The 26894-nt window shown below is 36.4% G+C and overlaps 1 protein-coding gene and 1 long non-coding RNA gene across 2 annotated transcripts; one reads left to right on the top strand and one right to left on the bottom strand.

Annotated features, from left to right (window-relative positions):
• Window positions 1-6077: 6077 nt before the first annotated feature.
• LOC140139606 (histone-lysine N-methyltransferase PRDM9-like) lies at window positions 6078-20262 on the bottom strand. The gene is made up of 8 exons (XM_072161311.1): window positions 20097-20262; window positions 18250-18363; window positions 16994-17067; window positions 15945-16113; window positions 14167-14247; window positions 13084-13352; window positions 8217-8457; window positions 6078-7024 (listed from the first exon to the last, which is right to left on the bottom strand). The coding sequence occupies exons 1-8, from the start codon at window positions 20227-20229 to the stop codon at window positions 6078-6080; spliced, it is 2028 nt and encodes a 675-aa protein (XP_072017412.1). The 5' UTR covers window positions 20230-20262.
• A 5362-nt stretch (window positions 20263-25624) lies between these two features.
• On the top strand, window positions 25625-26323 carry LOC140139443 (uncharacterized). The gene is made up of 2 exons (XR_011857122.1): window positions 25625-25889; window positions 26026-26323. It is a non-coding gene; the product is annotated as an uncharacterized lncRNA (long non-coding RNA).
• The last annotated feature ends 571 nt before the right edge of the window (window positions 26324-26894 follow it).

The raw sequence follows: 26894 nt of genomic DNA, 5'->3' as shown, positions 1-26894 counted from the left end.
CTTCATCAATGCCAATATCAGCAGTAGATATTCTAGAAAGCAAGCTAAAATTACTTCATCAATGCCAATATCAGCAGTAGATAGCACTCTTCACTACTTCATCAATGCCAATATCAGCAGTAGATATTCTAGAAAGCAAGCTAAAATTACTTCATCAATGCCAATATCAGCAGTAGGTAGCACTCTTCACTACGCCAATATCAACAGTAGATATCTAGATAGCAAGCTAACATTACTTCATCAATGCCAATATCAGCAGTAGATATTCTAGAAAGCAAGCTAAAATTACTTCATCAATGCCAATATCAGCAGTAGATAGCACTCTTCACTACTTCATCAATGCCAATATCAGCAGTAGATATTCTAGAAAGCAAGCTAAAATTACTTCATCAATGCCAATATCAGCAGTAGGTAGCACTCTTCACTACGCCAATATCAACAGTAGATATCTAGATAGCAAGCTAACATTACTTCATTGCCAATATCAGCAGTAGACAGCACACTTCACTACTTCATCAATGCCAATATCAGCAGTAGGTAGCACTCTTCACTACGCCAATATCAGCAGTAGATATCTAGATAGCAAGCTAACATTACTTCATCAATGCCAATATCAGCAGTAGATAGGAAGATATAGTACTTCATCAATGTCAATATCAGCACTCGGCAGTTTGCAGCAAACTATGCTACTTCACCAATGTTAATCAGTAGTATAAGCAACATGCGCTACTTGGACTTGAGCTGAGGTTACTGTATTGGCTGTAATTGGTACAGAAATTGTGTGACTTTGTAGTTTTGGGAAATGGTGTTATTCATATTTTATTTAAGGTAAGTAAATTATAACCTTTCTCTACTACTTTAACATCTCTGTATTTATTTGTTAAATTTTGGAAAAATATAAAAATTAAAACACGACAAAAGTAGCAGTGTAAGTATTCAAGTCCAGATGAACACTTTGCTATGCCTACACAGGGTTGACATCTCATCACAGAATAAAAAACACTATTACAGACATGAACTTTATATAACTTATGAAACAATTTTATTGATTTCATTGTACAGTTTCATCACTCAAACTTTTTTGTAAGTTAAATTAATAATAATTAATATTATAACATTGAAAATGAAACATACTGTAAAGATTCGCCTAATGGCGCACTTGAGCTCCTTTGCCTTGGGGGTAAATTTCATGTGCAAATAGAGAGCACCCTCCTCTAAAATCCCAACATGAAATTTTACTGGAGGGCACTTTTGGGTTGTGTCTAACATTCTACTACCGTATGTCAATGGAGCCCATAGCACCATTAGGCGAAGCTTTACGGTATTTTAAAACCTAGTTTTGTTTTCAAAATTAATTTCTTTTTACAAAATGCTTGTTTCCAGTAGGTAGCCTGAAAACCAAAATGCAAAGGTTTTTTTTAGAATTATAGGATTTATGATAACATATGCCTCAAATTACATCTAATGTAAAATCACTGCAGAGTAGGTTATCAGTTTGAGGAAAATTAAAGTGATTTCAACAGGATTTATTGATTATATATTGCTTGTAAAACAAAATGTATGAGGAAAAAATCTTTTGAAAAATGTTGTTATTAGGTAAAAAAAAGAAGCTTTTTCTGGAAAAACTATAAAAAAATTTTTTGAAATTATAAAAAAAATTTCGCATTTGTTTTTTGTCAAATCGTGGGATTTTACAAACGCGCGCGCAACCTTTTTCTTTTTTGGCCTTAAATATTTTTTTTTTTTTTTTGCTTGATTTTTTTCCTCTGGATTTCTCAAATAAAAAACATGAAATGCAGTAAAATTGTTCAAAAAAACGAAATGTACACGGCCCATGAGAAACAAACTTGTGATTTTTTTAGCCTGATACTAAATACTGAATCTATACAATTTATTATATTTATCAAACTAATTGTATATATTGAAAAGCAACACAATGGTATGAAATACAAGCTTGTTTTTCAATCTTCAAAATGAGACTAATTTACTTACAATATCATTTTGCTTTTCTGCATTTTGTTTTACAGGAAAAGACAACCTTACTGTGGAGTCTTGTTATTCCATTATGTGACAAATCATATCAAAAAGTACCTTATGACATATCACATATTGACACTGTTTTACACTATTCCAAATCGTTTAGAATCAGGATACAGAACAGTTATTTACAATAGTATCACCCAACACTGATGCTGTTTGTGGGGGTGATACTTTTTTCAAGGCACATGGTCATTGTCAATATTGGTTGAAAATGTGATTAAAAGTTATTACTGGTAACTCCCAACAACATCATCAATTCATCATGTCAAAGACTTATTATGTATTCCCATCAAATGAGAAAAATTATATCTACTTGTTATTTCAATCCACCTGGCAAACTTTTTTGATTCAATCAATCAACCAGTTACATTTATGTCATTGCGCCAAAATCATTTCAAAATGTTCAACGGTCACCAATAGAAACACATTGTGTTCTAGGCTCAACAAGAGAGGTACCACCTGAGCATGATGATCTAAGCTGCTTTTGCGTAACTTGCGTAAAGAAACATTAACTTCACAGAAACGTTCAATAGATTTAGAGATTGCAAGGCTGAACTCACACCCATTCCAATTAATTTCTTTGTTGTCTTGTTTAACTATTAGAGAATAAAAGATAGGATTTTGTCTTTTGCCTATCCAATATCGTGTCATAATGGATGGGCTGGCCAATATTTTGAGTAGTGGATGCTGGCGCATCCATTATGACACGATATTGGATAGGCAAAAGACAAAATTCTATCTTTTATTATACCCGCATGCGAAGCATGGACGGGTATATTTATACCCGCATGCGAAGCATGGACGGGTATATTTATACCCGCATGCGAAGCATGGACGGGTATATTGTTATCCTGTGGTTTCTTCTTCTCCTCCTCCTTCTCCATCAAACACATCATTCTGTCAAAACTACAAAGTCCCTGGGGCCCATATGTGGTACACTTATGGGCCCTACCCCGTAGAAGTGCCTTTTGCCCATCTTGGCCCCAGAGGTCAAAGGTCACGGGCCCCAATTGTGAAAATACAAAGCACGCCATTTCTCATCCAATGAAGCAGCCTCAGGACCCTGAGTTGGTACACTGATAGCCCTAGGGGTACTCTATGATTACAAATATTCAAGAGCCCCATATGTTATATATTATGGGCCCCAGGGGCCCAAATGTTAAAATATGGTGCAACAGATTGACAAGCCTAGCTCTAAAAGTACAAGATCACTAGGGCTCATATGTGGCATATGTATGGGCCCTAACTTGTAGATGCCTTTTGCCCATTTTGGCCCCATATGTACAATGCTAGGGGCCCCAGGGGCCCAAATGTTAAAACAAAGGGCCGGCCGTTTCTCAGCAAATAAGGAAGCTACAGGGCTCAGATTTGGTACACAGATAGGTCTTTTAGTATTATATTGTCCTGTGTATATATGAACCCCATATGACATATAATATGGGCCTCAGGGCCCCAAACGCTAAAACATAAGGCCGGCCGTTACTCTGTAAATTAAGCAGCTACAATGCCCAGCTTGAGTCTACTGATAGAACTAGAACGTTTGGGGCCCTGGGGCCCATATAATGTACTTATTGGGCTGGTACACTTATGGGCCCTACCCCGTAGAAGTGCCTTTTGCCCATCTTGGCCCCATAGGTCAAAGGTCACGGGCCCCAGGGGCCCAAATGTGAAAATACAAAGCACGCCATTTCTCATCAAATGAAGCAGCCTCAGGGCCCTGAGTTGGTACACTGATAGCCCTAGGGATACTCTATATTTACAAATATACAAGAGCCCCATATGTTATATATTATGGGCCCCAGGGGCCCAAATGTTAAGATATGGTGCAACAGATTGACAAGCCTAGCTCTAAAATTACAAGATCACTAGGGCTCATATGTGGCATATGTATGGGCCCTAAGTTGTAGATGTGCCTTTTGCCCATTTTGGCCCCAGATGTAGAAGGTTGGGGGCCCCAGGGGCCCTAATGTTAAAACAAAGGGCCGGCCGTTTCTCAGCAAATAAAGTAGCTACAGGGTTCAGATTTGGTACACAGATAGGTCTTTTAGTATTATATTGTAATATGTATATAAAACCCCCATATGTCACATAATATGGGCCCCAGGGCCCCAAACGCTAAAACATAGGGCCGGCCGTTACTCAGTAAATAAAGCAGCTACAATGCCCAGCTTGAGTCTACTGATAGCACTTGAGAATCATACTTTAACATATGTACATGAGCCCCATAAGTCATATAAATTGGGCCCCAAATGGTAAAACAAAGGGCCGGCCGTTTCTCATCATATAAAGCAGCTTTATGGCTCAGAGTTTGTACACAGATTGCACTTGAAAATTACATTATTATATGTACATATGAGCCCCATATATCACATAATATTGGCCCCAGGGCCCCAAACGCTAAAACATAGGGCCGGCCGTTACTCAGTAAATAAAGTAGCTACAGTGGCCAGCTTGAGTCTACTGATAGCACTAGAGAAATATACTTCAACATAATTATGTACATGGGCCTCATAAGTCAAATATTATGGGCCCCAGGGCCCCAAATTTTAAAACAAAGGGCAGGCCGTTTCTCATCAAAGAAAGCAGCTTTCGGGCTCAGAATATGTACACAGATAGCACCTGAGAATTATATTGTTACAAACACCCACACACTCATCCACCCCACACACGTAGGACTAAACAGATCGTATTATATCATAATTGGAAATACCAGCGTGAAGCGTTAAGGCTGTTCCAGTTAAATTATATACCCATTGGCTGTTCCATATAATTTACATACTCCCTCTGAAATGGCCTCAAAAAAGGCTGTTCCATATAATTTACATACTCCCTCTGAAATGGCGGTTCCATTTAATTTACATACTCCCTCTGGAATAGTTTCCCCTTAATCATATTGCATAACCTCACTGTGAGTAAGAGACACTGACAACAGCAACCTATGGAGAGTAAGAGAGACAACTACCCTGGGAGGGGACTTTTTACAATTTCTTTATTTTAAGTGCTACGACAGTGCAACCTACATTCAATTAAAGCTTGTGACTTGGACTTTCACTTTTCACACATTTCCTGCCCAATTGGGTGACTTTTACAATTTCTTTATTTTAAGTCCTCAGCAAATAAGGACTGTAAGTTTGGGTACACCGATAACATGCGGGTATAGCCGTATTTGTGTACAAATATATAGCCTTCTAGTTCTCATTCTAATTCAGTTTTTAAACTTAAAAGTATAATTTTTATAAGTGAAAGTGCCTTTTTCCAGAAAAAAATCATGTTACTTTTGCGAGTACATCCCCATTGTTTTAAATGAACGAAACTGGTACACATCTAAGCCGCCGAATCGCGTTCTCAATTCGGGCATGTGTTTTACGCGAATGCATTATCGCGCAATTATTGAGGATCTACAAGCGTGCCACTATTGCGTGTCGGTGCGCTCACTGCCTTATATGACTATGCACTATCGTGTCATAATGGACATTTCGTGTATTCTTGACAAGACGCACCAACTGAATTGGAATGTGAAATGGTTTTCCTTTATGCATTTGGGTCTGAACTAATTTGGGTCTGAATGTTTGAGAAGCTATGTGTTCTTTTAAACATAAATCAATAGTAATAGTTAATAGTTTCAAGAGCCTGGTTCTGTACATGCATTTTTGAATTTCTGTCTTTCATGCCACATGACATGGCGATTTATATAGATCCTTTCACATACCATACTTAAAATGTCTCTATCCAGACATCTTAGATGGCTCATCAAGTTGCCTCTATTCATAAAACCATCTTCTTACAAGCTGTAATAATATATCAAAATGATTGGTACCCATCAGTTTTCAGTGGTTATGAACATGACTGCCCCATCAAAATACAACAAACAATCTGCATCTGCATACAATTTATTGATTAACAATCATACCGTACAATAAATTATGACTATTTTAAGGGAACCAAACTTTGCATATGGAAACAGACTTTTCAAAACCAATCATTTTGATACAGCTTGTTTATGGTTTGACCATGCATGGACTTAGTAGAGACTACCTTTATGGTTTGATCTTTGAGTGAATTCTTTTATGTATATTTAAAGAGTCTTTTCTTGTAAATGCCTTGTCACATGTCTGACACTTAAATGGTTTCTCTCCAGTATGAATTCTCATGTGATTTATCAGTTTAGCCTTTTCATTAAACGTCTTGTAACAATGAATACATTGGTATGGTTTTATTCCTGTGTGTGTCCGTATATGTACTTTGAGATTGCTCTTTTGGTTGAAACCCTTTCCACATGTATCACACTTATATGGTGTCTCTCCTGTATGAATTCTCATATGATATTGCAGATAATCTTTACGTGTAAAAGTCTTCTTACACTGCATACACAGGTATGGTTTGATTCCTTCATGTAACCTTACATGTAAATTGAGGTTACTCTGTTGGGTGAACCCTTTCCCACATGTAGGACACTTATAAGGCCTTTCACCTGTATGAATTCTCATGTGTGTTGTCAAGTGAGCATTTGATTTACATCTCATACCACACATGTTACACTTGTATGGCCTATCAGTAGAATGCTGTAAGTCTTTTTGTATTCCGTTGCCATTCACATTCCCCTGATGATGTGATGTTCTGTCATGCATCTTAACATTAGATACTTTATCACTGCCATTCACATGTTGATGACTATTCACAGATTGAGATGATGTACCATGACTGCTCTGCAAATCACAATAAGTTATTTCTCCTTTACTTTCCTTTTGCTTACTTGCTAGATGATGAAATGTAACACTTTTTGATCTTGGGATTGTTGTTGCATTATGTTTGCCCTGTTGGGATGACACCACTTTGCACAAAGTTCTGCCTAGCATTGGAGATGATCTTGATTGGTACATAGTTAGATCAACATGTTGACGGTGCCGATACTTCAGATGCTTCAGAAGAAATAACCGACCTGTGAAAGCTATGCTGCAAATCTCGCATTGATGAAAAGTACCATCTGTGGAAATAGAAGATAAAATGTCATTGTATTATTGGGGTAAATACATATAGTAGGGAATCCAGATGTCAAGGAAAGGGCTAATCCAGATTTTCAGATGAGGTTACATGAATGGGTGACACTATAGGGCACATCTTCCATAGAAGGTATACGGATTTAAAATGGAATAGGCGTATGAAATGGGGTCTATAAAGTTCTCATTTGGGACCAGACTGATGTCCAGATGTTAAATCCATATCTTCTCCCCTTTTGTTTAATCACTCATCCACATAAGGCCAAGAAAAAAAAATTGTTTGCTTGCCCTCAATTGAATTTTAACAATTGGGTAGGTCGGTCGGGATTTCTTTTTTTTTTCCTTTTTTTTTAATTACTAGGAAACTCTAATGTTTGTATTAATTAAGGCTCAAAATATGAAAAATCAGACAATTTTGGTGTCAAAATGAATCAACTAATATTAGAAAACAACTTAAATGTTGAACACAAGCTCTAAAATACATTTTTTTTTTACATCTTCAGAATGCAAAAATTTGAAAATAAAAAAAAACTTTTTCAGGAATTTCCAAAAATAGGGTCGGTATTCTTTTGTACAGTAAATAGAAAAAACAAACTTTTTTGGATCTGATTTCCAAAATTAGGGTCGGTCGGTTGAGGGCAAGCAAACAACTTTTTTTTTTTGGCCTAAGGCATGTCCTTTTGACATGTTTGAGCACACACAATTTGGAAAATGGTATAATAAAAGTGACCATTTTCTGGCTGTGATGGCACGTACCAGAAGCGTAGGTAGGACTCTATTAGAAGGGTTGTTCAATATTAATTGGTCCCAAATATGTCTGGGGAAGACATTGACCTTCAACTGTGAAAGAACTATTATTATTGAATACCAGGGTTTGGTTTTTGCCGACAAAGTGGCAAAAACTGACAAAAACCTGTTTCTGCCAAGTGGTTAAAACTGCGGTTAAAACCATGGTTTTTTCCATCTGCTGCAAAAATCTGCGAACCCTAATAACTACCAAATAATTATTATGAATATCAATCTTCTGGCATTTGCTTGTAATACCAACATTGATCCACCAACCAAAATGACATTTGCTCAACTGCAACATTGGCGACCAATGCCAGCCTTAGCCTAACATACAGGTAGTCTTGCTAGCTATAGGTAATTGGGTCCAGAGCACATATTTCACTTGCTTACCATTTTTGAACTTTTCTTCTTCTATCCCCAACTCTTTTGCATACTCTTCTCCATAATACACCAGCAGTTCTTTTCCTGCATAGATTGGTTTAAAGCTTCTATAATAAATCTGACCACGGTACTGGTATGCTATCAGGTTCTGCTCCGATTCATTTCTGGCACAATTGACATAGCGCATCCAATTGGCTTTGTGCTTGTTTCTTCCATTGATGTAGTGTGTTCTCTTCTTGTCATTAAAAATCTGAAGTCAAAGTACAAAATTAATGAATATCAAACAAACAATAATGTAGGGCATTATGGTCCTGATGATCTGTTTTGTTTGATTGTTTGTGTTTGTTCCCAGAAGGAAAAGTCAACAAAAGAGCACAATTTCTTGCTAATACAGATGCAACTGCCAAATGAAACCTTCAAAATGGTCATGAATCAGATGTGTTGGCATCATTTTATTTGGATGCATTTCCTAAAGATTCCAATTCAGGAAATTTCCTGAAAATTCTCATTGCTGCTTATTAAAGTCCTGGATGAGTGTACTCGTTTCCAGAAGCAGGTTTTAGGCTAGCTTCAGACTCCGTATTGTACGTACAATATTGTATGTACAATACTTTTCGTGACGTCAAAAAGTATTACACGTGCAATAAATATACGTGCCACGCTACGAGTTGAATCAGATTAAATAACGCGCTATAACCCTGACGGTTCATTGTTTGCTAAATCCAAGCGAGGTCACCAGAAAATCTATGCAAGAGAAATTTCTACTGCTGCTGATGAAAAATCCTAAAGTGCGTTTGGAGGTTTTTTCTGCACTTTACCAGTAGCCCTAATAAATTCATAAAACAATAAAAATCAAATAAAGATTTAGGGCAAATGTTTTTACTCACTGCTCATCTGATCCACATTCCCAGGAAACTAAATACCGATACTCCTTAGTTTTTCCCTGACTTTCCAGACATAATTATGAGTAAACATCAAATTTAATGTTTACAAAACAATCAAATATATATACATTCTTTTGCATTTTGTACATAAATATTGATATCAATAATGTAGGCCTACAAACATTAAAAAGGGGGCCTAAGAGTATGTCTATTTTTAATCATATACTAATTCCGCCATGCCCAAACATATCTTATTATGAAATCGTGTAATGGAACCCAAATTCCAATCAAAAATAAAAACAAATTTGTAATCAAATACACTAGGCCTATACATTGTATTATAGGAATTTAATAGATGGTTCATTTTAATAAATAAATAGATTAACACGGGTAATGGACAAGAAATATTTGGCAATACCGGATTTACCAGAGAGCCAGTGGATAAAGAAATTAATTAAAATTAAAACAAATTAAATGAGAAAATGAAAGCAAGGACATTTGGCGAGTATTGTTTTAGAATTCGAAGGAGACCTAAATGTTATCCTGGCCCCAGGACACTGATTAATGTAAATTTGACCCATAGTTATTTTATCTACTTTTGCCAGCATTCAACCTGTTCAATGTGATGTATGCCTATTTTTAATAAAATTCCGAAATCTGACGTTGTACAGGGTGTCCCAGAATGATCTGTACCGGGAAAGATGGAATTTTTTAGGTATGAAGGACATGTTGAATGGTTATATTGTTTTGCATTTTAAGTTCTACATATAGTTAGCTTTCTCAGATTTTTTAGTTTTTAAAAATTTGACGTTTCTAGTAGAAGTTATAGAAGATTGCGTAAAAATGATGAATTCTAAGTTTTGACAACGCAACCTATTTTGAAAATCTGTAACATTACTAACCGTTCAGCACAAAGTTATTTGGAAAAAGTTATGCAGGTATTTTAGTTGTGCCCTGTTCATATTTCCACTAAATAGCCGATATCTATCTATTATTTATGACGTTACTGAAGCAATCATTATATGGAATTAAGGATTTGTGGCCTAATCCAATTCTCTCTTTGGCGGTAGTTTTAAATATAGTTATTGTGGTGTGAGGTCCATGTCATTTGAAATGCTTGCAGAGATCGAATTGGTTGTGGTACAGAAAAGTCGGCTCCTCAATTTACTGTACAGCAGCGTGGATTTCTTTCAAAACTTACTGGCAAACCGCAGCTATGTTGAGACGCAAAGAAGATTCATTAGACGATAGTGTATAACGAAAGAAGTTTGACGAGCACGGAACTGTCAGGAATCGGCAGAGTGAAGCTTCAGGTGCTCGTAAGACTGTAAGAACTAGAGCGAACATTGCAGCTGTCCGGCAAGCTTTAAGGCGCAACCCCAACAGTAGTTGTCGTCGAAATGCTGTGCCAAACATCCCACGTTCTTCATTTCATCGTATCGTGCCATTTTTCAAAGGTATGCGAAGTCGTTTTTCATCGATTTTACATTATTGCATGCCACCCCAAAACAAATAAAGGTAGCGTGCTGAAATTAACAGAATAGGTAGGAGACATATCCAACATTATAATGCTGGTATCAAAAATAGATACACTGCCCGTCTTCTATTTTTAGTTATTTTTGCAAACACGGTACAAATCATTCTGGGACACCCTGTATCGTGCACAAATTATGATTCGAGACTATTTCATTTGACACGGTTGTATGGATTTCAGAAGATCGGTCCTATAATAGATATCGATTAGAGAATTACAGCAAGAGGCTTTGAGGATGCCGTAATCCTCTTGACCATCAATCAATCAGAGAGACATATTTCAGAAATATATTCGTAGGATTGAAACTCTTTCAACTCTGAAATATATATTTCAAGTAATCTCGTTTCACACTTTGGCTTGCAATAAAGCCACGAAGGGGCGGTAATGTTAATATATGATTTCAGTCAAATATTGGTGCAAATATACGATTTCGGTCAATTAACTATTTGGCTATCCTTTGCCCAAAATTATGAAATGTTTATTAGTAACAACAACTCTTAGGAGGGATTTGAGTAATTTTAGCGAAATAATGAGGTTAGGCCTAAATAAAAGAAAACCCACTTACAATTTTGGACGCTTAACTGTGGTGTTCTAGGGGAATTAAAATATCACAATTAACATGTTTAATTCAAAATCGTTGTCCTATAAGCACATGTTCAGATTGTGTGAACATTACAAATACAAACAATGAGGTTGAAAAATAAATAGCCATTTAAAAATGATTTTAAAAGATCGTCTATTTTGTAGCTTTATGACACTGAATAGGCCAAATATCTGCCTCTGACGAAAAAAAAATGTTTTCCATGCTGATTTGTTTTTGTAACAAGTACCGTATGTCATTTCAAAAAGAAAGAAAAAAAGGCGGATATTACTTTTAAAAAACTCAACGCATTACTATTAATACGCCTATAATTAATGAATGAAAAAGTATAGAAGGCGTTGCATCCGGTTCTGATGAGGGGAGGGGCACAAGCCGCTTTCGCAGTTTTCCTATGGGATTTTCTAATGTTTCAGATCAATGGGGGGCTTCGTGCCCCTAACGCCACGGTTACTGCATTAACACGTTTATGGATGTATTGTGATGATCATAAGTAGGCCTATCATAACATGCCTCAACGATATCAATATGTAAAAAGGTGTTGCAAATTCATAACACAGCGTGTTATAATGTAACGAATGCTATGCCAAAACTTTAAAAATTAACAAAAATATCAGTATCAATAAAATCAGAACCAGAATCAATACAAAGGCCTACAAATAATACTTTTAAACTTTCTAAATCAATATATGACTAAATATCAAGATAAATGAATCTCTAAATCAATTAATCAATCAGTTATCAATCAATCAATCAATCAATCAATCAAGCAAGCAAGCAAGCAAGCAAGCAATCAATAAATAAATAAATAAATAAATAAATAAATAGGCCTAAATAGATAAATCTATAAATAAATAAATAAGATCTGAATGTGCCATTTATATTATTATTACAATTTTACTATTATAAATATTAGTATTAATACGACGTATTATTAACTTTAAAAAGGTGCCCATTGATTATATAATAATTCAAGTACAGTTGAATCATGGTAGGTATTATGATACCTATATGGTTGAATACAAGAAGACATTAAAAGATGTTCATCATTCCGTGCACTCACTAAATTTAGAACTCTTAGAAATTAAGCAACCTATGATTGTAGCAAAATATATATTTTCCCGGTACATACTATTTATTGCACGTGTAATACTTTTTGACGTCACGAAAAGTATTGTACATACAATATTGTACGTACAATACGGAGTCTGAAGCGCGCTTTAAGACCTTTTAGATTAGAATTCAAGGTCTGTTGAGTTTTTACCAATGAACGGAGATGTAAGCCTTGCATCATCAGTCTATAATATCGAATTGATTAATTCAAATTAAACAATTCATTGATGTTAGCACTGGGTAGTAGCCATTACTGCCAGTAGACAGGAAGTCTAGAAAGTTGACCTCAACGCTGTAGGTGGTCTTCCTGTACTTTTAAATGGGACAGCAGTAACCTTGGGCATTTTTTAGACCAAAATTTTGGCTCTTTCAGATTTTTTTAAAAGTTTGTGAGAGCATAACAAGACTATCCGTCGATGGATTTTTATTTCCGTCGCTAGATATGTTTCAAATTTAGTTTTTCATAACATATTAAAAAGGCAGAGACCCCTGATGTATAATAAATTAGCTAGGTAAGTTTTGAGTAACATTGATGAAAATTATCAAAAAAGTGCCTATACTTTTGTGTGTGTATGGTCCATCACCTGTCACTTGGTAGTCTTGTAACATGTCTAATGGCGCTGCTCATGGCCACTCGATGAATTGTTTAATTCGAATTAATCAATTCGATATTATAGACTGATCATTGCTGTTTTCACATTTTATATTACCACTGATCCAATGCACTTTTTATAAAACTTAGCTTACCTCCCAAGCATATCCACTTTCTCTTCCAACTCTTTCGTTGACAACAATCTCCCCTCCATAGGGACCAAATCGCACTCCTTTTGGAATAAACTTCTCTGTCCATACTCCAACACCAGCTCCTTCAATACCAGCCTCCTTAACAACCAACCCAGGTGGTAGACTGAGTTGAGCACGGTTCTTACATTTAGATGGTACTGGAGTGTCTTCAATGACAGTCAGAGGGTGAGTTGGACAATCATCTTCATACAGCTCATGACAGTCTTCACAAACTGCATAAAATGTGTAACAACAATAATGCATTATTAAAAAACAAGCGACATGTCAGTAGTGCAGATGCCAGATTGCTAAAGTGTACTTTCATATTTCCATTTTCAAAATCATAAAGATTTCAACATATTATGCACACTCAGTTTGATAAATAAGACCTGCTCCCACAAAACGGAACAAAGAACAAATCCGGAACATTACATCCGATAGAGCTTTGGGGACATCATTTAGTGGCAGCAGGATTCATATACATCCATTCCTATCACAGGTAAGGGGATCAATTCAACAACTTTGAATTTTGTTACATGATTTGATGTTAATTTGACAATGTATGACTGAGGCGTCCTACAACAAAAGGTTTACATACGTAAATAAACAGTTGTTCAGGGGGCATAGTTTTGTGGTGTCCATGATAAGGATATTTCCTAATCAGATCATTTGCAAACAAGAGGGTACAAATTGCAAATAAATACAATTTTGTACACAAAATTGTGCATGGAACCCACATAAATTTGCACTAAATATTACTAATTTGGTCATAATAAAGGGGAATTTTGGCCTTGAATGGTCTCTCATAATTACTAACTGTGTTGAAATGTGAGCAAAGCACGCAAAAATTTTGACTGTCAGTTTGGAGGGGGTCCTGAATCAATTGATTTATGCAGGCCCTACAAAATTGGTCCAGCACCCGGGCACTTGACCCTAGTAACTTACACCCCTGAAGGTGCAATTAGTAACTGCATTTACAACTCTATGCAGTTGACAACAGGTATAGTGCCAAATTCAAACTTTGCTCTCACTGTATCAAATACTCACAAACATAGATATCGTCTTCTGCTGCTTCTAGGTCTTTGTAGGATTTTCTTGTTCCTTCTCTTAAGGAGTAACGTCTTGTACCTGTCATGTTAATAAATGTAAACAATTAATTTACATACTGACTCTGATAGCTAATACTTAACATGTTTCTAATTACAATAAAAGTGCACAGGTAAGGTGACAACAAGCTGACAGCAATGTTCATAAACAAAGGCAAAGGACTGGTTTATCAGTATGCTCACTTATAATCACTTCACTTTACATAGCCTTTTTTGCCCCTTACCCAATTGTGTGCAAGTTTACAACACTGTAATCCTCAACAAAACAGGCAGGCAAAGAACAATTCCAGTCAACTGTTTGGGATGTCATCATGATCACATGTGTCCTCAATTATATACTAATACTATATACTTTATTGAACATAAATTTAAAGTGGTCTTGATTATGTCACATTTATTGGACCAAAATGCCATTTATGATAAGGAAAGTGATGACTGATATGAGTCATGTTCGTGTTAACATGGTTAGGCTAATGAAATGAAATGATTAGTTTCCCGTCACATTTTGCTCAGTGAAATATGAGGTCATGATTTCATGATTCATTATTTTGGAAATTTTCATTATTGTCAAAACTTTCATTTAAAGGGCTATTACCTATATTGTTGATGAAAGGCCATCTCAAAACAGGTTATAATGCTAAGATCATCATGATCATCATTACAGACATTTTGCAACAGATTGAGAAAAGATTTTGTTTTTATTAAAATGAAAAACAAATTGCAATTTTTGTAATCACTAGAAACATGATGAGGTAATCCTTAAATTTCCATTATTTACCACATCCACTACCCTACAACTAAGAAATCTGCTGATTATGATCAGTTTCAATTTTGATTATTTCCATCTCAATTTTCAGATAATTGACTTTTTATGAAAATAATGAAAGTTTTGGTCAAATTGAAAAAAGTGATGCAGGCGGGTGACGGGAAACTAATAATTTCATTATGATAGGCATGTGTAAACATGATGCTTAAAAGTCATAACTATATTGTGAAACAATCTGATAGCCCGGTCTGATAGTGGTGGCTCTAAGAAGGTTAGATGTTACATAAAGATTCCAAGTGCATACTGCCAACTGTTTGGGATGACATCATGATCACATGACCCCTCAATCAGTACTTTATTGAACATAAATTTAAAGTGGTCTTGATTATGTCACATTTATTGGACCAAAATGACATTTATAATTTTAAAAAAGAAATTGATGACTGATATGAGTCATGTTCGTGCTAGCATGGTTACGGTGTAAACATGATGCTTAAAAGTCACTGTAAAACAATCTGATGGTGCAGGGTCAGAATTTTGTTTGTGGCTCTGAGAAAGTTAGATGTTTATAGATAATTAATTAATTGGATTTGATACAGCTACATAATGCTTTACAAATCTGTTTCGTAAGGCCACAGGGCCTCACTCTTCAGAAGCACATAACCATATCTTTATAGATAAAGATTTCAAGTGTCCTCCAGATATGATCTATATAACAATTGGTAACATGGTTTATAGCAGGGTTGTCACCAGGACCAAAAAGTACTGGTTAAAATATTGAAGGCGAAGCGTAGCTTTAGTAACACTAGGGGTCAGGGAATAGGCTTTGAGGGTACCACCCCCCCTGATGAAATATCATCATCCACTTCCAGCGCCGTCCAGCGTAGTGACAACCCTGGTTCATAGGCCAACAATTAATGCTCAAACACTAAACACTAAATTCTATGTTGTACCTGTCTCATTCTGCATTTCCATGGTTGTCTTTCTCTTCTTAGGAGGTGCTTGTTCAACAGTACATACAGCCTCGTCATCTTCAAAGTCACTTATGTTAATATTAGCAAGTTGTTCAAATGCATCATCGCTGTCATACATAGGTGGTCTGGAGAATGTTTCTGGCTTTTTCTGAGTTAAATAATATTTTTAAAAGTTGAGCATTTGAAGGAGTTGTCACAATCATGACTTGACATTAGATTTTAAACATGGTATAGAACACCCAGCATTTTCCCGGAGCATTTACTAAACAAGACAATTATTTTCAATTTTTTTATCATGCCATTAACAAATCTTCAAACACTTAGATTTTATCAGGGTAAAATTATGAGAAAGTGGTACTTGGGTAGCTATAAAAAACAAAATCTCATTTCTGTCACTCCTAAGGAATAACCTCTTTTAGGAAAGAATGGCTTCATTTGAGGATGAACAGTTACTCCCTATTTAAAATGATATCATATTCCGCAATTTTATTTGGAAGGTTAATCAAAATATATGAAAGAGAAAATGGAAATCATCCAAAACACTATACCCTCACCCCCTGTCCAAAACACATAGTTGCTCTTCTTAAACGCTGTGAAATGTAGGGGCGTAGCCAGCTTTCTTGGTCAGGGGGGGCAAAATAAAAGTTTTGGGGCACAGACGAAAAAAATTGCAGTTGTATCATACAATACATAGAGACTGTATGTCTTCGAGCTTCCCGAAAAGGGCCTTATTGGGAAGATGTGCGTGCGCAGCATGAAAAAAATGGTATTTTACACTATTTTTGCCCATTATCCAGCTAAAAGGGCTTTATTGTTGGGGTGTGCGCATGTATCGCGTAACAATTTTGTATTTTACACTATTTTGGCCCTGAATTTTGCTAGAAAAGGGGTTCCTTGCCCTTTTTCTTTTCCTTTGCCCTTCTGATTTTCTCTTTCATTTTTTGTCAGAGGGGCACTTTTTCTTTCATTTTTTTGCCCCCCTGGTTACGCTACTGGTGAAATGGTTCTCTAAGTAATTTTGAGCTCACTTTGTCATCATTACTTACCATTTCTCTCTTTTGTCCTCTGTTTTTCAAGGGTACTTTAAAATTCTTCTTACGAGCTGGATAGAATAAAACATGAAAAAATAAGTGAACTGTTATTAAAATGTCCATCCAGGGGTGCAATTTCATTGAACTTTATGTGAATAGAAATTGTTTTACACAAACTTAATTTAATCAGTTGAATAAAAGCCATATTATAGCATTTCCATAAGAAGTTGTATTTTTTTGGAATAAAATGTTAGTTTTCACTGTCAGATATATATGTCCTCTTTTAATTTGGGCCCAAACAGACGAGGCAATACAAAGAAAATCGCTATTTAATACCAGCTCATGTCGCCAATTGATGCGAGCAGTGACGGTCAAGCAATCATTTGAACACGAGTCTTGTTGGCTCTTTTGATATGTCACGACTGCCAGCCCGTACACCATATACGTACTGTGTTATCCTGTTATGCACATCGTATGCGTGTTCGACTAATATTCCATCGTAATAATAAAACAACGGTTCCTGCGGTAGTGCTATGATGCATCCTATGTTGCATTTGGGCTTTTCAGTAAACACCAAAATCAATGGGTACCAAATGAAACTTTTAGGTAAAGTAGGCCTACTTCTGAGAGTTACTAGTACTAATTAACCTCACATTTAGTCATATAACCTAAACAAAACCCAATTTTTGTGTCAAATTTATTCAACTTTTGTACCATATAATTATGTCACCAGTTTAGCTTCAATATGCCATTTGTACCATAAACTTCTTTTGTTGCCAAAAGGTGCTGGATTCACTATACTTATTCCCCCCACCCCCTGTCGGCAGGGTCAACAAAATTTATAAATACAAGAATCTAAATGGATTCTTAATTGCACTTGGTTGCAAATTTCTGACCCTGGTCGGCAAGTGCGACAAGGCTGTTGGTGCAGTTTACAAACCTAACCATCATGAACAATGCCTGGCCCCTCATTTATTTATTATATTTGCCTCCTCTTGCCCCCCAAATGAAATTGTCTAGTTATGCCACTGATAATGAGGTAAAGTGAAAGAAACCCACTAGGTTATTTTTTGTCACAATTGCTGTGTTTAACTCTGTACAACAAATTTGATTGATTCCATTTTGGGAGTGGACAAGTATATATACCAAAAATCAGGTTTGTAAACTAGATGTTTATATCAAGTGCCTTTTTTTCCAAATTTCACCATTTTTGGCCTGATGAGCAAATCTTACATAATTGCTTTAATACTTACATCTGCTTCCTCCAGGCTGCCAGTTGTCAGCATCTTCATCACTGTCATCATATGAAATCTTGTTTTTTTTTCTTCCAGACGATCTCATGAAATCAGGTGGTGGGACATTCAAACCTGAGAAAATCAAAATAGCAAACAATTGACCAAAAATATTAGAATTTTGTTTCAAAATTCAATTTTCAAAATTAAACTTGATTTACTTTAAAGTATAAAAAAAAATGCTACATTTATTTTATTTATTTTTTATTTACACAGATGTGCAGAGCTGCTAACATTTGAATGTAATGTAGAAGAATTCTGCGAAGTGCAAAAAAAGCTTAGGATGTGGCGCTCCTTGCGTGGGATCAGCGCCCCTGAAAGCTCCTGGATGTTTGCTTTTTAAGACCCTTAAAAATGCCTTTCCAAGGCTCTCAACCGTTTTTGTTTTTTAAAGAACAGGGCAGTGGGCGTTGATTTTGTTTTGATTTTTTAGCCAGATAGCTGTAAATGCAGAAGATTTAGCCATATGGCTGTAAATGCAAAAGATTTAATATGTTTTGCAGAAGACAGAAGAGTGTCAGCAAATGAGGAAGTTGGCAGCTCTGAGCTGCTCTAGATGTGTGGAAACCATTCAGAAAGTATTGCATTATTAGTACTATAGGCCCAGTGGCACATGCCCCATGTCCCAAATTGAAGTGGACATTATTTTTGAAAAATCTCTCCGAAAATTGCTAAAAATGGCCAGTGCCCCCTCAAACAGGCTCAGTTTAAGTTTGCAAAATATTTGTCAATGTCAACATTCTGTTTATAATGTTTTGCATCAAGTTTTCTAAAAATGTTTCTGAATGTTATTTTAAGCATTTTTTATATCCTTTCATTGTAAGTAACCCGACATTGAAATATTTTCTGCAAACCGTTTTGTGTTTGCTGGGTAGTTGAAAAGGAATAAAGCAGGGTCAGACTTTTGTTTTGCAGTGCAAAAATCAATCTTGATTTTTGCAGAATAACCAACAAACACAAAAACGTTTTAAAAACGTTTTAAATAAGTTATATTTTGGCTTTTGGTTTTGGTAAAACGTTTTAATAACATTAAAATGTCGGGTTATATAAAGGTCATGAAAACGTTTTAAAGCGTTTGGTATGAAAATACACTACAACAATATTTTTAAAATGTTTTCAAAATGTTAATGTAAACTATTTTTGCAAACATTTTTTCCAAATGCTCTTAAAATGTATTTTTCAAAGCGTTTTAATAACATTTAAATGTCGGGTTATATAAAGGTCATAAAAACGTTTTTTAAAACGTTTTTGCAAATATTTTGGGCAAACATTTTTCGCAAAATATTTTGTCAACCCCAAAATAACATTCTGTTTAGAATGTTTTGTATCAAGTTTTCAAAAATGTTTTTGGAACGTTATAAAAACGTTTTTATACCCTTTATATAACCAGACATTTAAACGTTTTCTATAAAACATTTTGTGCTTGCTGAGCAGTTGATTATCAAGAAATGTTTTTTATTGTTGTGAAAACGTTTTATACCCTTAATATACCCTTTATATAACCCGACATTTAAACGTTTTCTAACAACCTTTTATAACCTTTTGCAAATGATGTCGAAAACGTTTTGTGTTTGCTGGGAAATTTGCGGGAATCATTTTGATTCTTGCAAATTAACTTGTAAACTACAAAAGTTTGCAAGAATCAACTAGGATTCGCGCAAATCTGTTTACAAGAATCACTGGGATAATTGATTCTCGGATTCTTGATCAAAATTCTGACCCTGATAAAAAAGAGCACAATCTCAGTCAACAGCTTAAAAGCAAAAAGGAACATTTTATTAGTAACTTGAGCCAAAACAAACTCTTACCAACTTTGATCATCATTTCATAGTTCTGTTTCATATTCCTCATTCTGAGTCTCTCATACTCAGAGAACTTTGCAAACTCTGCTGCAGTAAAATAAACTTCAATTCCATGGTTGTCTTCTCCTGATGAACTCATCTTGCCCTGCACAATCTGTTATATTACTGGTACATGAATGAATCTGAAAAATGAAACTCTGAAATGAAGCAAAATTTAACTGTGAGTGCAATTAACTGTGAGTGTGAATTGATTTGGTTAGGTACCAGGGTAGATCTATGGGGTGCCTCCCCTCCCCCAAATAAAAAAGGATCTAATTCTAAGATATATAAAAAAATCCATTTTCACTTGTAACTTAAAAAGTTGTACCTTTTTTTAATCTCATAATTTCCCTCAATTCATGAGTTATTAAGCACTACCCTTCTAATAAAGTGCTCTTGATTCCAACATGTTTGGCAAAGACCCTGATGCAAACCAAAACCCTGATGCAAAAGTAAAATTTTTGTCCTTATTACTATTAGCAAGGGTGTCATTAAGTCAACATGTGGTAAGTCATGAAGTAGGGTCAGGTCAGGGGGGGGGGGTAATTTGGAAACACCCATTTTCCCTCTATTTTATCACAATTTTTTAACTTCACCTAGGATTATTGGGGGGCTGAAAGGTATTCCAGCCCCTGCACCAAAATTATTGAGGGGGCTGAGCCCCCGGTTCCTAAGCCTATAGGATTGCTGCGTAGTAGTTCATTATCACATCAATGGCAGTGGTTGTTTTCAGCAAGGCTCTTCAGCGGTATGCCGATTTGGTGCTGATGTAACTGCTGTTTATGGTGTATTATTCAATGGAAATGGGGTTTTGATTGGCTAATTCATGAATTTGAAACACATGTTATCATCACATTGGCACCTCATCCACTGGCTATGCATGGTCAAGCACTCAAGCTCCATAGCGGTGATACTAGCGGCATTGTGTGACAGGCCTCAAAATACTTTTTTGATTATTATTTTCATGGAATCTGTCAAAAATAGCCCTCATGTGTGTATTTTGCAATGGACAATTTTTATCCATGGGGCTATTTTTTGAAAATTGGGGGTGAATCGCCTTTGCCCCCTTGTATTTTGATCCGTGCATTGTGTGACATATGGACACCGCTGAAGGAATTTGTTGAAAAAGCTTAGGCCTACTATTATTTTTTTTAAAGTACAGCGCTAATTCCAATCTGCAAAAGTGCAATGTTCATGCTTGTTAAATTATTCCCCCATGCATATTTTTATTGCAGTACACTGTTGGCAGGGCACCCTTTTTAAAGGGTGCCACTTGGAAATTTGGAAAATCCTTAAAAGGGTGGGGGTTTAAACTTTGTTGGTAAAAAGGGTGGATTGATATAAAGGGTGGGAGTAAAATAAAAAGGGTGGGAGTGCCACCTACAATATATTTTCATTGAATGATAAAATCATCCTACATGTAGTTTCCAAGTGCCAAACCACAAAAAGTGCCCAACCAAAATTTCATTTGATGCATGTTTACATCCACTAGGCTATTGTGTGATGATAGGTGCAGAACTTGGTGTACTTAATTTACTTTGAACCAAATTGCCTGTGACTTCATCAATGTATACAAAGCAAAAAGTGGTGGGGGTCAGGAATTTTCAGTGTAAAGGGTGCCTCAGTATAAAGCGTGGGGGTCAGGAATTTTCAATATATTAAGGGTGCCTCAATAAAAAGGGTGGGGTAAAATAAAAAGGGTGGGGGTCAAACCCCACAGCCAAGTATGAGTAGGCCTACTCTAAAATTTTCAGTACACCTTTGTCACGAGCGCATATACTACTGTGATGTTGCAAAGTCAAAGCTAACAACGCGCGTACGACGCAAAGTTCATTCATACATTTCCACTCGGCAACAGCAGATCTATAGCCTCAGCAGCCAATCAGAGACACAAGTGCGTTCAACGCAGTAAATACACGATGTAAGCTTAAAATATGCTCTTGTCAAAATATTAGGCCTATACCTTGGGAGCTTTATATTATATAAAGCTCCATGTCTATACTACCCATGCTTATGCCCTTATGTACAAAAACAAAATACTGCACTCTGTCGCATGCGCACACGTATGTTTATATAGCAAGGCCAAGGGCGCTGGCATTTTCTTCAGAAGGGGTGGGTCCCAAATGCAAATATACTGGGGGGGGGGGCAATAGAATATTTAGACCAAAAATATACTCAGCGATGGAGTATATATTCAGCTGTACGGTACCGGTATCATCTCAGACTTCATGTGCATGCATATAATCTGACTGAGAATATAGCCAAATAACCTCCCAGACCAGTCCCACATCAGACAACATATAAGCATGCATGCCAAAACCCAAAACATGATGAATAATTATGGTACAACAAAAGCAAACGCCAAACGGTGTTGGTTTTCTCTGCAGAGAATAATGGCTGGAACTGTAAGGCCCTCAGTGTACAAAACAATAGTGATTTCCATATTTCATGATTTCCATATTTCATTGAAGCATGAAAATGAAAGCTTTGACATGCAGGCAAATGCCATGAATGCATTGGTCATGATCAATTGACGAAGCTTCCTGTTAAAATGAGTCCATACATGCCATACATCATGTACATTGTCATGAATACATGATTGTATGCATGTATGTAGGCTAGGCTAGCCATGCCCATGCATGATTATCTTGGGCTTGGCCAGCGGCCCCACTTAACAAAAAACTAATTTAGCTCAGGCTCATCGGTTACTTTACCCAATAATATTGGTGATATTATTTATTTCTTAAATGTTTACCAAATCATGAAATTCGACCATCCATGCTACCACTTTCTTGATTCTCGTCTGCCCGGGCCACAAATTTCAATCAATCAAAATTTAGTGCTGGGCGATACTTTTGTTTATTGTTCTGCGCTGCGCCACTCGCGTGTACGCGTGCCATTGGTTAAAAAATGTCTTGAAAATACTTTTTGCATGGGCCCGTAAGGCTGCATGTAGGCCTATGGCCTCTAAAATTAACTAAATGTGTTGGTTCTCGTCCTACAGAGGATTTTCATGAATTGATAAGGGAGGGAGGTTTTTTTTCAATGTAAAATTGGGCGGATAATTATTGCACACCCCCTATAGAGGAGTAAATTTTCAATCAAAGAAATGTCTGGATTCCAAGTCTGCTTTCTGAAAGCGACTAGAATTCCAGTTGTTAGGACTATATGTCACTTGAAAAAACTTGGAAATCCAATTTAATGAAGGAAAAATCTCGGAAATGTCCAAAATGAGCTCTCAAATAATAAGGATTTCTGATTTTGAACTATTTTTCTGATGGATTTATTCGCCTTTGGATACTTCCAACAATCACGACTGTACAAAAAGTCCGGAAATCCGAACTCCTCTATGGCCATGTGTTTTGAACTCGCCACCCTTGGCGTTACATCACATATAGGCCCTATTATGAATTTTTACACCAATCAAGTTTCAAATTAGAATATCTCCACAACTATCAACCCTAAACTAGCAAAAGTATACATTTTAGGAAAGCTGAAGGCAAAAGCAATTAAAAAAAACACATTTCAACTCATTGTACATAGGGCAGGCCTTCTCAACTGGCGGCGCGCGCGCCACTTGTGGCGCTTGGAGTCAGTCGAAGTGGCGCACAAAGTGGCGCACGGTAATTTTAATATTTTTTTCACATAAATCTTGAACAAAAAAGAGGTGAAAACTAAATCTGGGCCTTTAAAAAACCTTAAAATCCATGAGCTTCCGGGGCGCTGCCCCCTGGACCCCCGATAAAACTTCAGCACTATTCCGTACCCGCTATGCGCCCACTCTAACTCACAAAGTCCTCAGGCGCCCTTAAACATTTTGGCATTTCATGATCACAGAAATTTTCCAGTTGGCGCTTCAAATAAACTAGTTGAGAAGGCCTGGTATAGGGTGACCTTGAAGTTATACAGGGTGGAATAAAAAAATCCAAATAAAAAATGGGTCACTTAATGCATTGCTTATTACTAACTTGCAGTTATAAACTGAAAGTAAATAACATTGATTTGGTTAGAAGTTAGGAGGAGCCTACTGACTTTGGAAGAAAAAAATTCAGAGCTGTTTGGTAATCTCGGAATACAGGGTGTCCCAAAATATGTTCAAATTTTTTTACAATTCAACATATTTTGAACTGAAACATTTTACCCCTAACCCATACAAAAAAGTAAGTCCATATTTAGATTCCTCATCAAATTTCCTCTCAGAAAATGTAAACGTTGACTATGATAGGATAAGTAATTTTAATTTAAGGTGGCTGTGTACTCTCAGACATGCATGTAGTAAAAGTGCAATAACTTTGTAATTATTCGCGCAAAACATATAAAAGTATACATTTTTATGAAGGCAAGACATCAATAAATCTTAATATAAATACAGATTTGGGGTAAAAACAACAATTTTGAAGAAAATCACAAAAAAGTGAGTTTTTGGCAATATTTGTTAGGTTCATCATAACAAAAAAACACTCTTTCCAAAATATTTTATTTTGTTTTTAGCTCAATCTTGAGGCTCCATTCCAAAAACGGTTTATTTATTTTTTTGATATTGGCCTTATTTTTTGAGATATTGACCATATAAGGCATCAAAATGAACTTTTTAAAATTCAAAAACGCCTATTTGCACAAAATGATGTCCAAAATCGGAAATAGACCAAAATATAAAAAAATGAGAAAACCGTTTCTTGAGTCGATCATGCTTTTTACGATGATCATATTTGCTTATACCTATAGATGCTGTATTTATTGGGTTAGCGTGTACCTAAATCGTCATTTTACCGAGAAAATGAACATTGAAATAATGGCCGTTGAAGTTTAAAGTGGTCACATTTTGCACTTTCATCGAATCTCACAGGAGAATGCGCCCGGTCCCCGCACTCCGTGCATCCGCGGGTATTCATGCTTGTCGGTGAACTTTAAAAACACCCCCTTTTGCATCTCATTTCGTTTTAGGGGAAAAATACACCTTTTTTTAGCGATTTCGCGAATTATTTGCCCTTCGACAATACCCCTATTTTCGCTAAAACGCGAACGATATTTCTAATATACCCTTTTCTGGCACAAACGCGTAGGCTGCTCGATGAAAATACCCTTTTTTTTCAATTTCGCGAACACGTGGTTTTAAAAAACACCTCTTTTTTGTGTGTTTCGCGAATCGCGTTTCTTCATCTGAAAACACCCCTTATTTCGCGAAATTTTCGACGAGCATGAATACCCGCGGATGCACGGAGTGCGGGGACCGGGAGAATGCGACAGTTTTCGTTTTTGAAACTTATATTACGTGAACATCGGGTAAATCCACAGCCCCTTGAGAAGTTTGAGCGAAATCCATTCATAACTTGATATTTAAATCGGGGGAAAGAACTTGAAAAAAACCCACATTTTATCAGCTAAAACGGAGCCATTTGACCACTAGGTTTTTGTGAAATCAGTGCTTCCGTGGTGTTTCCATAAGATGTGCCGCGCATGCAGATAAGCGTCGCGTATGCGTCGCGTATTTGCAGGGGGGGGGCCGGCCAAGATTGGCTGAATTTTGACGTTGTCATTGGTTTTACACGTAAACACAAAAATGTCTCAAATTATTCCAAAACTGTACGTATGTTATTAAGCACTATTTTATCAGTCTAGATCCGTTGAGGTTCGCCAGTGAACCTCATTGCAAGTACTGTTTTTTGAATGTTTTGTATGAATAACGCACGGTATGTTTATGATATATACCTAAAATTTCCCCCATTGTGTATCACGGTTCGCTTGGTCTAATGGTAACGGGTCTCGCCTAGCCTGAATCCATCTGGCCTCTAATGGCGGCGCCTTTTATTTATCCACAATCCTTCACGTTGCCTTATTCAACAGCACAACCCGATGACCGTGCGTAGTTGTTGAAAGACTGAAGGATCCAGTCTAGGTCTCGCCTGCGGTGCATAGGGTCCCGAGATCGAGTCCCGCTCACTCCCGGCTATAATTTTTTTTTCTTCACATTTATTTTGAATCCAAAAATATTTATTTTTATGTGAAAATTTATACATTCACTGAGAAATATATTTTGTGCATTTTTTTTTTCTGTAACGGGGCCAATAGAGCTAAAAACACAACTCAGCACGGGGCGTCCAATGTCCAGGCAGTGTTGCCGTCATATTGTCTGTTTTGTTTACGATATTGGCTGTTGCCACAATGAATAATGTAGTCCACCATCGTCTGGCGTATGTGTGCGTTAACAAATTGCGCGATACATAACGCGATGAGTTGTTGCGTGCGTGTACCTTGCTGGTACAACAAAGATTTTCTTTCCTTTTCAATTTCAAACACGAGTGGAATAGTGAAATAAAATCCTTAAAATATTGCAGTTGGAGTTTACAAATCTGGATTTTCATTCCTTGTATTTATAAAAAACATAACAAGGTACAAACATATCATAAAAACTCAATTTTGAGAAAGAAACAATGGCTAGAGTACACAGCCGCGTTAAAGCAACTTTTAGATTTTGAAGACATCCGCATTGCTTACTACAGTGTTTAATATGCATGAAAACGGGTAGTTTTGTACATAAAAGTTTGCATTTTATAAACTAAACCAAATTAACCAATCATAAAGAGTTCAAAATAATTAAAAACAATTAGCAGAATTAATAATCTTTCAAAAGAGCTCTTAACCATGTCTGTAGCCCATATGGGTGCAAAGATATGATCAGTTGATTCAACACGCACACACAAAATCTTTATTTCCCATAGACTTTGCACATACCGCCACCGCCTCATCCGCCACCGCCTCATCCCC

The sequence above is a fragment of the Amphiura filiformis genome, chromosome 18 (genome assembly GCF_039555335.1).
Source record: "Amphiura filiformis chromosome 18, Afil_fr2py, whole genome shotgun sequence".
In the NCBI taxonomy this organism is placed as follows: Eukaryota; Metazoa; Echinodermata; class Ophiuroidea; order Amphilepidida; family Amphiuridae; genus Amphiura; species Amphiura filiformis.
Note: the sequence above shows the minus strand (reverse complement) of the source record. Positions and strands in the feature narration are given on the sequence as shown.